Genomic DNA, 15,979 nt, shown 5'->3' on the forward strand with positions numbered 1-15,979 from the left:
CTCACTCACGTTGTTACGACTGAATCGACTTTTCAATTCTCTATCCAACGATGCCAAAACGAATTCTGTGACTCGAATGGTTCTTGAGAAACTTCCAAAAAAGCAGCGTTATGTTCAAGTGGATTTTGCAACTCAAAAAAAAACCACGCAAATCTAAAACTTCTTGAATTCAAGAATTTTTTGAGAAAACTGCAACATTTCCTTATCGATGGTTCACTATCTAAAAAGGCCATTTAGTTCTCTTTGGAATGATGGAAAAACGAGCGTTCTTGCTCATTTTGCTTCCGAGAAACGTGCAAAACGGGACGGAAATCATGAAATTTTGCAATAATCTTGCACGTCACCCTTGCACAAAACGAGGATAATTTTTCTAATTTCATAGACAACAGGAGACTGTATTTTTTCTACATAACCCCCCCTCCTGAATTTAATGCTGGATCCGCCCCTGGATCCGACATTAGACAGTTTCGGCACGTTTTAAGCTGTTTTGTGCGTTCACGATCTTTAGCCGACGATTTCTTCCTCATTATTGACCCAAACACTGTAAATGCATATTTGATTGTGATGATGATATTTGGTCGATTTTTGAAAAAATGAAAATTTACTCAAAAAGTCTCCAATTTTACCTCATTTTCAGCTCACGGACGCGAGGAATGCATCGAACTCATTGAAAAACATGCCAGAAGTTTCAGATCCGAAATAAGAGACATTTTGGAACATTTTGATCGTTTCTCCATCTCTTCCGCTCAAAAAACAGGCGTGAAATTGTGAGTTAGACCGAGAAAAAACATATCTTTTTCTTCTCCTTTAAAAAAATACAGAATAATTATTATTAATTAATTAATTTGAAACTAGTGTTATTCTTTAATAACTAAAACCTTTTTGAATACTTTCTATAAAAAATGCCTCGAAGAGCATTTTATTGTTAGCAGGTAAATAGCAAATAATTGCATAGTGAATTATTTGCATTACACGTTGCCCATATCGTGTTTATTGCCTTGATATGCCATTAGCCGACCTTAGCTTCTTTAATTATGAATGGTACTGTAATGAACAAATAAATGCTATGACTTAACAAGCGACGGAATAGTTGAGCAATAGATGACAAATAAATGAGGGACAACGTGTGAGCGTTAAAAGCGACTTCGTTTTTACGAAATACATTTTTAATTTAGGCATATAAAGGGCTCGGTGAGGTAACCAACTTTTCAGGCTGATTACCGCTAATCTGCCAAAGCTGTCGTAAAAATTATAGTTAGTCTATCATTATCTACCCAACAAAGGCAAACTGACTACATTAGCCGTAATACGGAAAGAAAGTGGAACTGAATAAGTATGTACTATCGGAATTAAAGGCAGGCATATAAAACAATGCGGGTCAAACGCCTTATTAAAATCCATCAAAGCACATTCTAGATATGTAGCTAATTGACATAGAGGGGTCTATAGGTCTATACGCAAAGATATATGTCGCATTAATTGTGGCAATAAACATATTTTAGACGGAAATTAACGGGATTGATCTGTAAAGTTTGCTGTTTGTTTATTGGATTAAGCAAAGTTTTTGGTTGTTGTTTGTTTATTGTCTAAAATGTAAATGTCATTTGTTCCGTCAGATTAATACTGACTGAACTACTGACTGAGTTATTTAAAAATCTGTCATAAATTAGTTTTCTTCAATTGTTTGTTGACACCTGTCAAACTTTGAAAAAAGAAAACTATAATGGAGGAAAGAAAATACATGCTTAATTTCACGTAGTGAATTGAAAATATTAAACTCAGTATGGTGACAGGAAGTAGTTGCCAAGGCAAATAAAATCTAAAAGTGCATTATTTTGCTGATAACACTCGCTACACTTATTAGTAAACAAGATTGGTCTCCGCGGTACCTTTTACTTGAAACTGGATCGACGCAATAGCAACTGTATTACTTATTATCTGTTTGGTAAAATTGTTTGTGCGTGAAAAAGTGTATAAATACGAAATGCATATAATTTTCCCCGTCATGGGCCCGGTTTCGACATGAACAGTACGTGAAATCTTAATTTCGCCTTAAAAATGGGTTATTACCATTATTTTTATCATAATACCCAGTAATTTTACCGATTTTCGAATTTGTACAGCCGACAACGTGATCCCATGCAGACCCCACATGACGTTCCTCTGACATGTTTGTTTTGATGTCATGTACTCGTACGCGTTCTGTCTTGTGGTGTTTAGGAAACAATGTAATAATAACATCAATATTATTGAAGCATGTTGATTGCGAGGTAGTTCCTTCTTTTGAAACCCTTTCGTTCGTTAATTGATGCATCCTAACTTCTAAACAGACCAGCTTTTTAATATTAGATATTACTTAACCCTTCGATTCGTGTACATACTTTACTAAAATTAGTGGGAGTCGAATTTCATAATATCCTTTGTTACTGTGAGATTTCAAGAAGGAATTCTTTGTACAGGTGCGATTCGATCCGAATTAAATTACTTGAGTGCATAGTTAAGCGTTGATTGCACCATAACACTTGCTGGAATTAAGCATTAAGTTTTTCCTAAATGGTTAAATAACTATTTGGGTTAATGCAATTCGTGTATGGTCTGTCCCTCGATGTACGATTTTCTACACCCAGTGGCAATTTTCCAGTTACGCTTCTGAATCAATTGTTTCAAGTCAATGTGAATTGGAACATTAAGTCTCCTTCCGTCTCAAAATAAAATTGTTGCTTCAGATCGCTCATCAATGAGCATTCCAAAAGAGTTGCGCTATCAAAATAGATGACTAAATCAATCAAGTGCAGTTGGGTAAATAAAGCGTTGCCCAAAATATAAATTAAATTTAGGTCGGATGGAAAAAGTTTCTGTGATCAAGTCTAATCAAATCAAATCAGTGGGAAATGACTGTACTGACCGGTCACCATTATAATTAGATCTTCCTGTTGTGTTTCAATTCCAAATTAAAATCAAATCCTGGGCTCTTCAGTCATTTATTGTCTATTTATCAATTAAAAAAACGTTTCGGTGTTTTCCACCATCATCAGTTTCAATGTGTAGCGTTGTTGCTACTTTAAGCCTTGGCATGTATTTTGGGCTACACATTGAAACTGATGATGGTGGAAAACACCGAAACGTTTTTTTAATTGATAAATAGACAATAAATGACTGAAGAGCCCAGGATTTGATTTTAATTTGGAATTATAATTAGAATTGAGTTACAAAAACAGTTAATATATTTACTTTAAAGGAAGGTGGTCGCCCGAAGTGTGTATGAACACGCCTATGGGTAATGTCAAAACAAGTTTACTGATGACAGAGGTCCCAGACACACTTAACTTTTTCGCACAATGAGCACGTTTATCTCAAAAGATCTTGATCGTATCACGTGAAACGTTCAATGTATTACCTCGAAGCCTGTTTCAAATCGCTAAAAATCAGACAAGAAATATATACCTAAAGAAAGATGCTAACATTTTACATATTGACTTCCATCCAGTTAAAGGCAGCTTGTACTATATATGTACTAAGATCAAAGAGGAGAGATTAGGGCATGTCATATGTGGAGATTAATTTATTCACTAACTCGTTGATTAAGTGTTGCTTTCAGCACGTCGAACCTTTCAACATTTTGTTCAAATAATCTAAGACTACTACTAGTTTATTGTATTTTTGATTAAGATCACTTTTTCGCGATATAAACATTGCTGAAGTTCGTTGAGTACCTGACTGCAATACCAATTAAATGCGTCTTCAACATCGGTTCTTTAATTCATTTCATTGTGTGCTATCGTCAGCTTGAATCAAGACCACCTACCAAAAAAATCTAACGGAACGCGGTTCATTCAATTCACCATGAAGCTGGTTTTCAACGCCGTGTTAGTCAATTTTTTATTTTTACATGTCGTTGATACCAAATCTCAACCAAGTTTGGCCTTTCATTTCTTTCAGCACTTCAAAACGATCTGCGTAGATCTCCACACTTGCAAATTGCTCGCGCTTTTCGGTCCCCGTAGAAACGAAATTCTTCCTGACGTTTTGCAAAGAGGTGATTGATCATCAGTCCAGTGTAAGCTTCACCTCAATGGATGCACGTCACTCGTGCTTGCGAAACGTTAAGAATAATTTTTTTCCGAAAACGCTTATCTCATTTACCATTTTCGAATGGCAATTGACTCGTCATGAGCGTTTTCAATACCAGAGTTGTAAGAGGCATGCAAAATTTTCTTTAAATGACAAAACCAAGAAAATCAAAACGCTCTTCACTCAACAAAACCTTCAGTGCTAATTTTAAAATTATTTAATTTGTCTTAGATTGTCTTGTTGACTGGTTAAGGAATAACATTCTAATGAGTTTTACGTGGATCTTTATATTAGTCGATCAACAAGAACAGTGAAACTCAACTAAACGTGACCGATAAATTCCTCTCTAATGTTGCTATTGTGTAAAATATGTTTTAATGATTTAAAACTGCTGTCATCTGAGTAAAACATTGTTTGCTGGTCTGTTGACCCGATATTGTACTTTGGGCCAAGTATTTTTTCAATTCCTCGTGCACATTGTATGAACGGGGATGGCATATCAATGAACGTGGAAAGTTGTGTATTGTATTTATAATGTCTGTCGCTTGTTGCAGGTGCTCAACAAGCAGTATGGCTGCAAGCAAAAGTCGCCATTGGTGAAAAAGATGAACTGTGCAGACAACTACCAAGAATTGCTGCTCTATCTTGAAAAAGCAGAGGTATGCAATTAATAACATACAATTCACTAAACGAAGACTTTGTTATGCTGAGAATAAATATCTTACTTTTAAAGCTCTATTATTTTTAATAGCCCCATCGTACCAAATGCTAACCAAATCTACGTCTACGTTTTTTTAATTAACTAAAACTCATCAAAATGATACAAACGATATTCAAAAGGCGTATCTTATGCCGTAAAGTCCATTATTTAATAGTCATAATAACGTAATTTGGCTGAGTGTTTTTCTAATGAGATATAATTTATTTTGCTGCAGCTCTACCTGCAGGCATCATTGTTTATTCGTAAACAAATCTACGGATTAAAACTGAAATATAAATAGAATAACGGTGGACTAATTACACCATTTAAAGGAAAACTCTCGTTAGTACTTGACGAGAAAGCAGTTATTGTAAAACCACTTTTTTGCTATTTATCTAGTCAAGACTGGGTGTTTTACAAGCGCATCGCATTTCTACTATCAACATACAACACCAATTATGAATTCGATCTGGCACAATTATTCTTTATCGCGGTTTTCCCCTGCTTACGTTTAACACACCGGCACACAAATCAAGATATCATAATCGTTCAATATTATTCATTCTACGATTGAAGATATGTATTTGTATTTTTACTGATTAAGAAAACGTACAAAATATGTATGTGGTCACAGAGCTCGAAACAACAATCTAAGGGCATTTTTTGAACAGATGCGCTTCAGGATTAACCGTAATGTTTGCTTAAAATCCAAATATATACAGGGTGATTCAAAATTGGCGTCATTCCTCGGGGGCTGTTTTAGTACAGGAAAAAACCTATTTAAAACTGAGATAGAACAACTAGAGGGACTAAGTGGTTAAATCACATGAACTGTTCGAAGTTGGCCATTATTCTGCACTATTGGCAGCAGTCTGGGCTCACATTTTGAGCAGCTGTTTAGCTAATTAACTCGTGCTCAATATGTACCAGTGTTGAGAAAACGAGAGATTTTATGTCTCATTTTGTTTCCTTCTGGTGTAAGTTGTTCTCCAATTTTGAATCACCCTGTATATTTATTAAAACAAACTGAAAGAAGCTGAAACAAACTGAAAAACCGCCTGCTAAAAACGAGGTGTAAAACCAATCGATCGAAACGTATTGTTTTTAAACACGTTCTTTGGCCTAGTTTCAGTTTTTCAATAGGCACGCACAATAATTATTTTTACATGACTTTCCGTTTTGTAATTGCTCTTGCTTTGATTAGCTTGAGTTATTCGTACCCATGTGCTCAGTAATGCGCTTTAGAAAAATAGTTTCACGATTTCATATCGTTTATTGCATTAGTTTTTGCAAAGCAACATACAGTAACACCAAGAAGAAACTACTTATTTTACTTTTCCAACTCTTTCTTGCCCCTGGCAGCGAAGAATGCCGGGTCGAAGTCCACATCTTTTTCAAAATCACGCCTCTCTTCTGGACTTGCCATTATCATTATCACTATCATCAATTGAATTCTTATGAGGATTCCAGTACAAAGGCTTTTTACCTCTGGAGTTGTAAAACGGTTCGTTTCGTAAATCCTTGCGCAGACAAATAAAGAACGGCTCATCCACGAGCAGCTTCTCTTGCAGATATTTTGGATCCTTTTTACCTCTATTTGCCCAAAATGGTCCCATATCCTCTTGAGTCCAAGATCTCTTGAAACAGGACTTTGTGTTACAGACTATGTCATCTTTTTGAAGCTGAGCCGGGTCCAAAACGAATCTTTTTCGCGGATCCTGACACTGCAAATAATCAAATTAACATTGTTAGTGCCAATCCTAAATAGAATCAATGAAATGTTGGGTTTCCTATAAAATCACCGCTTATTGTTTATTCGATGCGCCGAAAGCCAATGTGTACCTATACATACGTTCTCATTGGTATGCACATTGGTGATCAGTGAGTGGAAGTTCCTCTTCCGCTTGATCATTTCAAAGACATGACTTGCAACCCCACATATTTTTAAAATATTAACTGTACTAATACTTACGTGTACGATGCTCAATACTACAAAAAGCAACACACTCAGGAATGGAAACATTCTTTGCACCGGACGAAGTTCGTTGTTAAAATAGGTTTGGAAAAGTAGGAGTTTGTCCTTAAATACAATGGGCAGTTTCCAGAGCATAACGGCCTGGGGCGATTTTGAATTGGATGGGGATTTGGGAATTAGCCTGTCAACATTCTCTAATAACTTGGCTACGTTTGCTGTTGTCGCAGTTTCAGTTCACTTCCGTTTTATTTCATTACGTGCTTTATACTGAGTGTATTATCTTAAGATGTATTATTTCTTGTAGGTCCCAGCTGAGCACACCCAATCAGAAACTACAGCTACGGGGGTAAACAATTTATATGAATAATTAATTGGTATTTGGTATTAGTGTAGTTTTAACCACCGTACAGCTAATAACTTGTTGCTCTTGTCGTTATGGGCGCTGATCACCTGGTTATAAATATGATCTAAAAGATGCATTTCAATGCCCCAAATAATTGCATGTAACACTAACATTAGGCAAATTAATTTCAGGGTGATATAAATGCAGCTCTCGCAACAAATGTCCTGCCTCTCAAGAAAGCGCCAGTGAATGGGCTTGCCAAGATCGATGAGGAAAATTACGCAAAGAAAGCCTTAGAAGACGGTTCATTGTCACCGAACTCTGATCCTGAAGACATAGAACTAAATCTTCAAATATTATTGAAAATCGACGAAGCGATCCGTTCTGATCTATCCGAGCTGTTGGCCAGCCATAATTTGAATGACCTGAATCAAAGCGAACTGTCGAACTACCGGTTCTGCAAAAATAGTTCTTCGTTTGATGGGTACAAAGAATTGAACGGGTTCCAGCAGGATGATTCCGGCGTTAGCGCAAATGGGTTCCACTTGGATGACGAGGAAAGAAGTTTCATTGAGATGGATGCATTGTCTGATTTGGGATCTCATTCAGTAAGTCACTTTTCCATTGCAATTAAACCATTTAGTGATGTTCACTGGTCTTGTGTTACCGTCAAGTTGAATCTGTATCGACCGCAAATCGGATAAATTAGGTAAACACACAGTTATCAGAATTGATCGAAAAACGTTTAAGTAATTGAATGAAGCGCAATATCGTAATAACTGTCTATTGTTCCATCAGCAATTAAATACCATAGAAGCAATAATATCGGTAATTCAATTAAATCGCTGATTACTGATTACTGATTATCTTTGCAGCGACGTCCTAACAATACCGAATGTAAATAGCTGTTGGTTAATACTTAATTAAATAAAACTTTTAAACTCCGGTTTAGGTGGATATTTGCAAGTCATATGAAATATTACCATGTTATATTTACAAGAATTACCCATTAGCACAAATTGACATGTTTGCTTCCCGTGAAAGAAGTGGCAGGAACCAAATTAGCATAACCCAACAGTGAATAGCGTTTGCCAACAATTGCTACAGTTATAGTTTGTTATAGTTATAGTTAACATTTGATGGGTTGTTTCAGCCGTCTACGGTCAGTGGAGTTAACGTGGCAACTCAAACCTCTCCTTCGCCTTCTGCTAGTTCCACTAACCTGACGTGGGCGTCCAGCTCTCCAGGGTCGGACACCGAATCTTCAGAGGGGAGTGATCCATGGGCCACCGGCTGTTCAAAAAGGAAACTCACTAGTGGAAAATCCAGCTCTGCCCCTGTACTGGAAAAAGTATCACCTTCTTTGCAAGTAAGTTGTGAAACTGATTTCCAGCGAACATTTGCGGTCTTTCATAGCCTTAACTTGCGATGTTCGTTTGATTAAAGTATTATTTTTGTATTTTCATTTCCTTATCCGTGTTTCATCCCCCAGTGTTCATAGTTATCAGTCGTTTGGAAACCAGCAAACAATATATCTTCCCATTTTGCCAGTAATGAGACTTTTGAGTTGCAAATATTAGTGAACCGAGGCAATCTTAAAGCGAAATTCACTCAAATCTTCGTTCTTTTACAGCCATTGATGTGTTAAACGCGTTTCTTAATTGGTGTGTGTTATTAATAATGCACGAAGTGATAAGGAGCTCTCGGAATTTGAAAAATCATATTGGCGACAGTAAATTGATAACCTTTGAGAAATTGTCTGTGGAATTTCGAAGTGAAGACTACAGTTTATAAAATTATAATTGCCCTGTTATTATAAACGCACCATTAAATTTTCGAAATCCCTATTCCTGTAATTTGTTGACAAAGAGATTAGTTCAAGTCAAGCACTTATGCGCTATATTTATTAATGGTGATAAAAATGTGTGTATGTTAAATTTGCAAGTATGATCAAATAATTAAGTGTATATAAATAGATAGATAGAATAGATTCTGATGTTGAAAAGCGTTTCATTGACAAAACCAAGGTCCGCTGGGTAAACTCTGAACTAAAGTAAAATCTTGAGCACAGCATCCCCATCCATATATGATAAGCTACAATCACGCGTGTGTGTATAGGCATCGCCTTTGAACTTCAAGCTGTTAATAGCGGATGGCCAGCCATGCATAATTGATCTGCTATAATTTCAGGTGAGCAGGCAATCCCGATCACAGTCCGACAGACATTTAGCCGGTGAGTAGTTCAACACGTTGTTTTAACTCAGCAACATGTCCATACGGGTCAAGGAATACAAGTTTTTTCGTAGTCTTAGTGTGAAAGTTAATGATAATTGGCCAGTTCGAAAAGCTGAGCAACTATGGAAACTTATGCGGACTACTAAAATTGCAGGTTGGCAATCAACCCCTTTCCATCCATTAGAACATGGAACCTACTGTATTACGTAGAAAAAAAATCAACTAAAATTGCTTTTTGAAAACCCAAACTGTGTTCCGCGAACCTATATTTGCTTCACATGGGCATTACTTCATAATTTTTTAAGTTTCGAAAAAGTGGAAAAACGTTACTCGTAAAAAACAGGGTGGTTCAGTAGAAATCAACCTAAAAATTAACCAAGTGTTGAAAAAGTTTTGGAAATCCTGCTTTAGTGACTGATTTTACGATAACAAGAAAACACTTTAGAAAAGTAGCTAAAGAGCCACTGCAATCAGATGCTCTTGCTTTAGAAACTCCCTGGAAAGCGAGGTTTTCTCGAATTCCAAACTATATTATTCTGCTCAAACAGTTTATTTTATTTACGCGGACTATCAGTACATTTGCGTGTTCAGCGGGCGTATATTTGAAGCGAATCATACCTTTTCACACAGACCCTTTTCCTTGCTATGCACTTAACATTTTATCGACGATTGGTTAAACCCAGCTCGAACTACAATCAATGGGTGATTAATCAGGGTATACTCCTGACCAATAGGAAATATCGATTTTGCTTTTCTAAGGTGTTGCTCTTTCCTAAGGCGGGTTCTAAGGACCATAAGAAGTTCTAAGATTGGCGGAAAGTAAATGTACAAAACACACACTTAACATCTAAAAAAAATGTGGTGACCGAACGGATATCAGAACCGAAATCGTACTTAGTAGATATACCTTGTACAATTGAAGCAGATATCGATTATTAAGACTCCGCCAGGAATCATTATAAAGAAATGTGTAATTTTTTTATTGATGTGATCTGAAATTTTTGAAACGCATCTTAAATTAAATCATAGATTGTTTACTTCCGGCGACATTAAATAAATACGCAGTTCCTCTTCCCGAGCTACTTGTGTTCCAAATAGCCTAAAAGCTTTGAAGACGCCGAAGTCGGTATCTCTTTTTAGAACACACGATAAGTACGAATATTAAAATTTCAACACTTTCTGTGGCATCTGGCTTTAAAAAATGCCATATGCGTTCGCAATTCCTTTTGATACACCTAATAACAGGAAAAGTGTAAGTTTCCTATACTTTATGCGATTGGGAATCAATCAACAAATTGCTTTGTTGATTGAACTTATTCACAAATTAGCCGAACGCAAATATTAGTAAATAACACACATCTATTTCCGCTAGCGAGTTTCTGATTGTTCCAGCATACTTCTTACGAAAGTCGTTAATTCGAAATTGTTGGTAAATTATTTTTGGCAATGACCAAACCTCTCCATATTTAAATTAACATTAGAAAGTTGTTCAAGAATTGTTGCGTGCCCACAAAAACGGCGGAAAACATTAAACATGAATGCGTTTCAAATTATTATTGAAACGCGTTTTATTTGTGGACATGTAATGTAAACATAAATATTTGCGCTTTTTGTACTTTTGCAAATTCACGGTAGTTAATATAGCAATTTATAAAAATAATAAAGTACCTACTCTCTAATTTAAAATTAATCAGTAACTCTGCTAGACAAAGCCATAGGGTCGATTGGTGTTAGAGCAACCTATCAATTTGCAATAATTAATTAACATTAATTCACAAACAACAATCGCCGCTTTATTTTCAGCAATTTATCAAATGATTCACTGGTTTTCAGAAATCGAAGCTGCTGAAGCGTGCAAATGGCTACGTGCAACTGGATTTCCTCAATATGCACAGATGTACGAAGGTAAAATCCCTTTTGCCCTAAAATAGAACAGCTATTTTTTTATTCTGTCCCTTATAATTTGAAATCGGTCGACCCTGCAATTATGGTTGAAGCCTTCTAATATTACAAGGTGTGATCGGAACGTATTTAGTTTCCTATCTATTGTAAAACATGTTTAATATTCAGTCAGTGAGTTGTTAAATTTTCTTCAAAGGACTACTGAATTTCTGTTGCTTTGAACGATGATGTTAGATTAACTTCGGTAGACAAAATCTTATACGTCCTATTTTTGTCAACTTTTTAACAAATAATTTTGATCTAATGAACAGAAGATAAAAACGAATTTGATCAATCTTCTAGACATGCAGTTTCCAATCGATATAAATCAAGCTGCGCAAGATCATCCATTCTTAGAAAACGACGTGTTACATTCCCTGTTCCGTCGACTAAAGATACTAAACAGCTGTGCGCATCTTCACCAACAGCGCGTTACACATACAGATGAATCTGATGATGAATACTGCGCGCTGAGTGAGAACTGGACGTACCAGAGCGACGTACGCAGATGGTCTAGGACCTGCATAAAAGGGCCTATTCGTACGTACTATAAGCCGGGTATTTATTTTTTGACATCTGCATGGTTGCTGTTAATTTATAGCTAATCTTGAAGAGATCGGCCAGCGTTTCGAGAGTAGTAGCGTGAACAGTAATGATAAGGACGATGTATTTGAGAAATGCACGCAGTCACCTAAGGAAAGATTGAGAAGAGCAGGTTCCACCAAATTTAGACGGCGCAGGGAAGGCGTATGCTTTAGTGAAAGAGAAGCTCTGGACTCGGTTTCTCGGGTAGGGAGCATTAAAACTCTAGAACTGAATCACATATCGGACTCGGAAGTAACTCCGAAGCATCAAAGGAAAGCTAGAACGAAGAGTTTTGATAAGACGGAAACCTGGGCTCATCCCGTCGATCCAGTTGAAAGGTAGCGGATATAAGAAGCAGTGAATTTGATGTGTTATAATAGCTGTAATTGTCCTAGACTTGTATGGCAGAAGTTACCAGAGAGTGATTCTGCACAACCGGAAGATACAGACGAGATAAATAGTCAAACCGGATCACGGATATCTATCTACAATTTATCAGCTACCCAATTACAGGTGCTACGCAAGCTGGCTTTACTCAAGCTAACTGCTCATATGGAGAAGTACTGTCCATCCCATAGAACGGGCTGGAACTGGGATCTACCCAAGTTCATCCGGAAAATGAAAGCTCCCGTGTATAAAGGTAAATCTACCCAAAAAAGTCGAGCTTTCACAGCAAACGCTTGAAACTGGTGCGGTTTTCGAGGTTTTAAGTCGTACCTATTAGAAAATAATTTACCAGACATCTCTCAAGCACTAGCGGGTGAGCGTTCACTCAAACACTTACACTGCTCTGAGGATGTGAATAAAAGTTATTTTCTGTGACTCCCAAAAAATCTGAACAACTCACAAGTTTCGTAGCTCTAGCCAATGAATGCAAAATCTATTACTTTTTCATCCCGCAAAATGATATGAGGCGATTACACACAATACTGGGAAACACAATCTGTGCTTATTATTTTCAGACAAAAATGTGTTTGGCTTACCTCTAACAATAACATTGCAAAGAACGGGCCAAGTACTACCAAGAAACATTGAAGAGGCGTTGCGTTGGTTGCAGCTAAACGCCGCCGATCAAGTCGGCATTTTTCGAAAACCCGGTGTCAAATCAAGGATTCAGACATTGAGAAATCTGGTAGAGACTAATATCTGCGTGGACTATACAGATCAGCAATCATATGATGTTGCTGACATGGTCAAGCAGTACTTTCGTGATCTTCCAGAGACCTTGTTGACCAACAAGCTGTCTGAAACGTTTATTTTGATTTTCCAACGTAAGTAGTTTCTGGCCTATCTTTCAGAAGTGATGATTATTAATTTTTATAAAATACCATGAAAGCTTTCTCCTCTGTTCTTATATTTAGGCTGTTCGGGAAGCAATTACAAAAATCGTACCACGAACGTAAGGCCACCAGGGTTTTCTAAATTACCACTGGTTAAATTTCATACCAGTCGAAAACCTTTGAACTTTGCTTTCAGTACGAATCTGATAATGATGATGAACTAATTTTTTCGGTCAGCAGAAGCATTAAGCGCCTGTTTAACGTTGATTGACGTAAGCGGTCAGCTTTAAATGGCCCAACTCAGTCAACGTATCTCAAGTGGCTGAGTAAGCCACTCAGGAGCAAGCAAAATCAATCCTGCAGTTTCAGTCTGTGGGTTTATTTTTGGCCGAGCCCCATTGGTGTGTTGCAACAAATTCAAATGTGGCTTTTCACACTCTTTTGCAGATGTGCCAGTTTACTTGCGTCGCGAATCCGTTTTATGTGGCCTGCTGTTGATGCCTGATGAGCATCTGGAAGTTCTTCAAGCTCTACTTCATTTCCTTCTGTCTGTTTCCAAGCATTCAGAAATCAACCAGATGAACGAAAGTAACTTAGCTATGTGCTTCGCACCGTCTTTGTTCCACTACTCGCAAGCATGCAAGCAAAATATTGGATCACCACACCCGAAAGAATTGGCGGAAAACAAGGCGGGATATGATTGTTTGTATTATTTCTTGAAGAACTTCAACACCCTGTTTAAGGTGAGACTCGCGTCACGTGGTGGTATACCCAATCTCATCGGGTAACGTATGACTGAACATTAAAGCCAAGAACAATAGATATAAATTGATCCTAATAAACTTGACATGCCAATTTATACTTGAGGATGGATGTCCTACTGTGCATTTTATGAATGAATTACACTCGAATAAAAAAATGTTCAGTCGAACGTGCCTAATATCCTCTGTAACGGTGTCATGAATTTTTAAATCTCCCATGATCGACCGTTACATCATTATATATCGTTTAGAATTGCATTATGGCATTGAACAACTGAAATTTCGCAGCAAGATAAATTTTGACCCAAGACTGTTATTAAATTAGGTAGGTACATTAATGGTCTAGAACTTAAAGCCTTGGGACTTTCTCACACAGTCGGTTCCTCCGCAAAGGAAGCATCTCTAGAAAATTGTATTTGTTCCAGATACCTGAGGATTTCATAAAACAATGCAAGTCTAGTGAAATCAAAGAAACAAAAGCGAAACTCCTGTGCGACTTGGGTTCTGATATGGGGGGTTGGAGGAAGTATCTGAACGAATGCCAGGCAAATTTGTTGAGAGAGGCAAAAGATCGACAACGTGGTTGGGTCAGTATAGCTAGTCATTATCAGCGTGTTGAGATTGCTTTCAAAAAAGTGGCGGATGGTATTCCGCTAAGGCTTTGGAAGGTCAGTGCTGAAATCGAAGCGCCACCATCGGAAGTTCTGCATAGAATCCTTAGAGAACGGCATGTTTGGGATCCAGAGCTGCGTTCAGCTAAAATCGTTGCTCAATTAGAGTCTCGGAGTGAAGTTTTTCAATTTACCCGGGGGAGTATTGCCCCTCGGCCTATGGAAGAATATTGTGTTGTGCGTACTTGGCGTACCGATCTTGCCAGAAATGCATGTTTACTTATAGAGACTTCGGTAGAGCATCCCGATGCTATCCCGATTCCAAACTCTACTAGAGGGTTAGTATTAGCATCCAGGTATTTAGTAGAGCCTTGTGGATCTGGAAAATCTCGATTGCTCCACTTGGCTCGCGTTGATACAATGGGCCGGTCGCCAGACTGGTACCAGAAGCATTTCGGCCATCTTCAAGCATTTCTTTTAGCTAATATACAGAGTTCGTTTTCTGGATATCAAAACACACTGGGACCAGAAAGCAAAGTTTAAAATACACATAACCAAAGAATGTACATACCTGTTAATCAGTAGATGAATATTTCATATATTTTTGTAAGCCGGATTTATTTTAGTTTTCCTATACCCACTATAAGAACTTTGGTACAAATTAAGCATCACGAAATTAAGAATTTAATATACTTAAGAGCAGGAAGGAAATATTTTTAGCGAAAATACATGTTACCATTTTTCGTTGGAAAAATATATTTTTAATAGTGATATTTTTATAATTTGCATCTTTTATTGTTCACAAAGTATCTGCTTGTCATGTGCCATGCTAGTCATTCAATATGTTCTTATTCGAATAAAATATTATTTAGCTTAAATAACCTTATTTTAAGAACAGATATCAATTTGTACGGGCCAGTATTCAATGGAAAATTGTATATTATTCATATAATAGAACATCTAAAATTAATCAAAATGTTTGTCGCTTAATTTCTTAGCTCCCCAATTGCAAAAGATGACATTTACGATAAACCGTTGTTGAATTAATCATTCATCAACTAAATTGGATTATTACTTCTCGTGTAACTAATCTCGTTGTTACTCTTGATACGTACCATCAGTTTCATTTCCGGTTCCAATGAATCGAGTGAATTGCATTTTATTTCGACTGATAGATAGTAAAACTTCAACAATAATTAATATAATTTAATATAAAATTTAATACAAAAATCAACACTTCCTAAGATATTTTAAGGTCTTCTAGCTTTCGTGTCACATACAACTAAAGAATGTTATATTTGTCAACGAATGATATCAACAAAACCAATATAAACTTTTTATAAAAATACAACTTTATGAAAGTCTGTAACATTTCTTCACAAAATCTGAGACTCCAATAAAAATTAAGTTATGCGTTGCATCTATATGGTGGTCTATCACTCTAAACTATCATTTATTAAAGTTAACACAGTTGTAT

At 36.8% G+C, this 15,979-nt stretch overlaps 2 protein-coding genes across 3 annotated transcripts in view; one reads left to right on the plus strand and one right to left on the minus strand.

Annotated features, from left to right (window-relative positions):
* LOC109541069 (rho GTPase-activating protein 7) overlaps window positions 1-15,478 on the plus strand; it is a 30,042-nt gene extending 14,564 nt beyond the window's left edge. The window contains exons 2-13 of one of the 2 annotated variants that reach the window (XM_019909756.2): window positions 4,626-4,730; window positions 7,051-7,092; window positions 7,281-7,697; window positions 8,243-8,458; window positions 9,280-9,322; window positions 11,158-11,229; window positions 11,569-11,805; window positions 11,867-12,188; window positions 12,246-12,490; window positions 12,813-13,121; window positions 13,578-13,873; window positions 14,317-15,478. In XM_019909756.2, the coding sequence (XP_019765315.2) occupies window positions 4,677-4,730; window positions 7,051-7,092; window positions 7,281-7,697; window positions 8,243-8,458; window positions 9,280-9,322; window positions 11,158-11,229; window positions 11,569-11,805; window positions 11,867-12,188; window positions 12,246-12,490; window positions 12,813-13,121; window positions 13,578-13,873; window positions 14,317-15,045 (2,982 nt within the window). In that variant the 5' untranslated portion in view covers window positions 4,626-4,676 and the 3' untranslated portion in view covers window positions 15,046-15,478. The remainder of the gene's footprint in view (window positions 1-4,625; window positions 4,731-7,050; window positions 7,093-7,280; window positions 7,698-8,242; window positions 8,459-9,279; window positions 9,323-11,157; window positions 11,230-11,568; window positions 11,806-11,866; window positions 12,189-12,245; window positions 12,491-12,812; window positions 13,122-13,577; window positions 13,874-14,316) is intronic. The other variant, XM_019909757.2, reaches the window with a different exon arrangement.
* On the minus strand, window positions 6,057-7,274 carry LOC109541070. Its single transcript, XM_019909758.2, has 2 exons — window positions 6,744-7,274; window positions 6,057-6,495 (listed from the first exon to the last, which is right to left on the minus strand). Exons 1-2 carry the CDS (start codon window positions 6,879-6,881, stop codon window positions 6,172-6,174), a joined length of 462 nt encoding a protein of 153 aa, XP_019765317.2. The 5' UTR covers window positions 6,882-7,274; the 3' UTR covers window positions 6,057-6,171.
* Window positions 15,479-15,979: the final 501 nt, after the last annotated feature.

The sequence above is a fragment of the Dendroctonus ponderosae genome, unplaced genomic scaffold (assembly GCF_020466585.1).
Source record: "Dendroctonus ponderosae isolate FM_Combo_2020 unplaced genomic scaffold, Dpon_F_20191213v2 Dpon_F_20191213_1, whole genome shotgun sequence".
Classification (NCBI taxonomy): Eukaryota; Metazoa; Arthropoda; class Insecta; order Coleoptera; family Curculionidae; genus Dendroctonus; species Dendroctonus ponderosae.

What these genes read in the sequence shown, in the direction of transcription:
- LOC109541070 (XM_019909758.2), bottom strand. Translation starts at nt 6,881, where the DNA reads ATGCTCTGGAAACTGCCCATTGTATTTAAGGACAAACTCCTACTTTTC. An exon ending in TAGTATTGAGCATCGTACAC is followed by an intron (nt 6,496 to 6,743) that starts GTAAGTATTAGT and finishes GATTATTTGCAG; the next exon opens with TGTCAGGATCCGCGAAAAAG.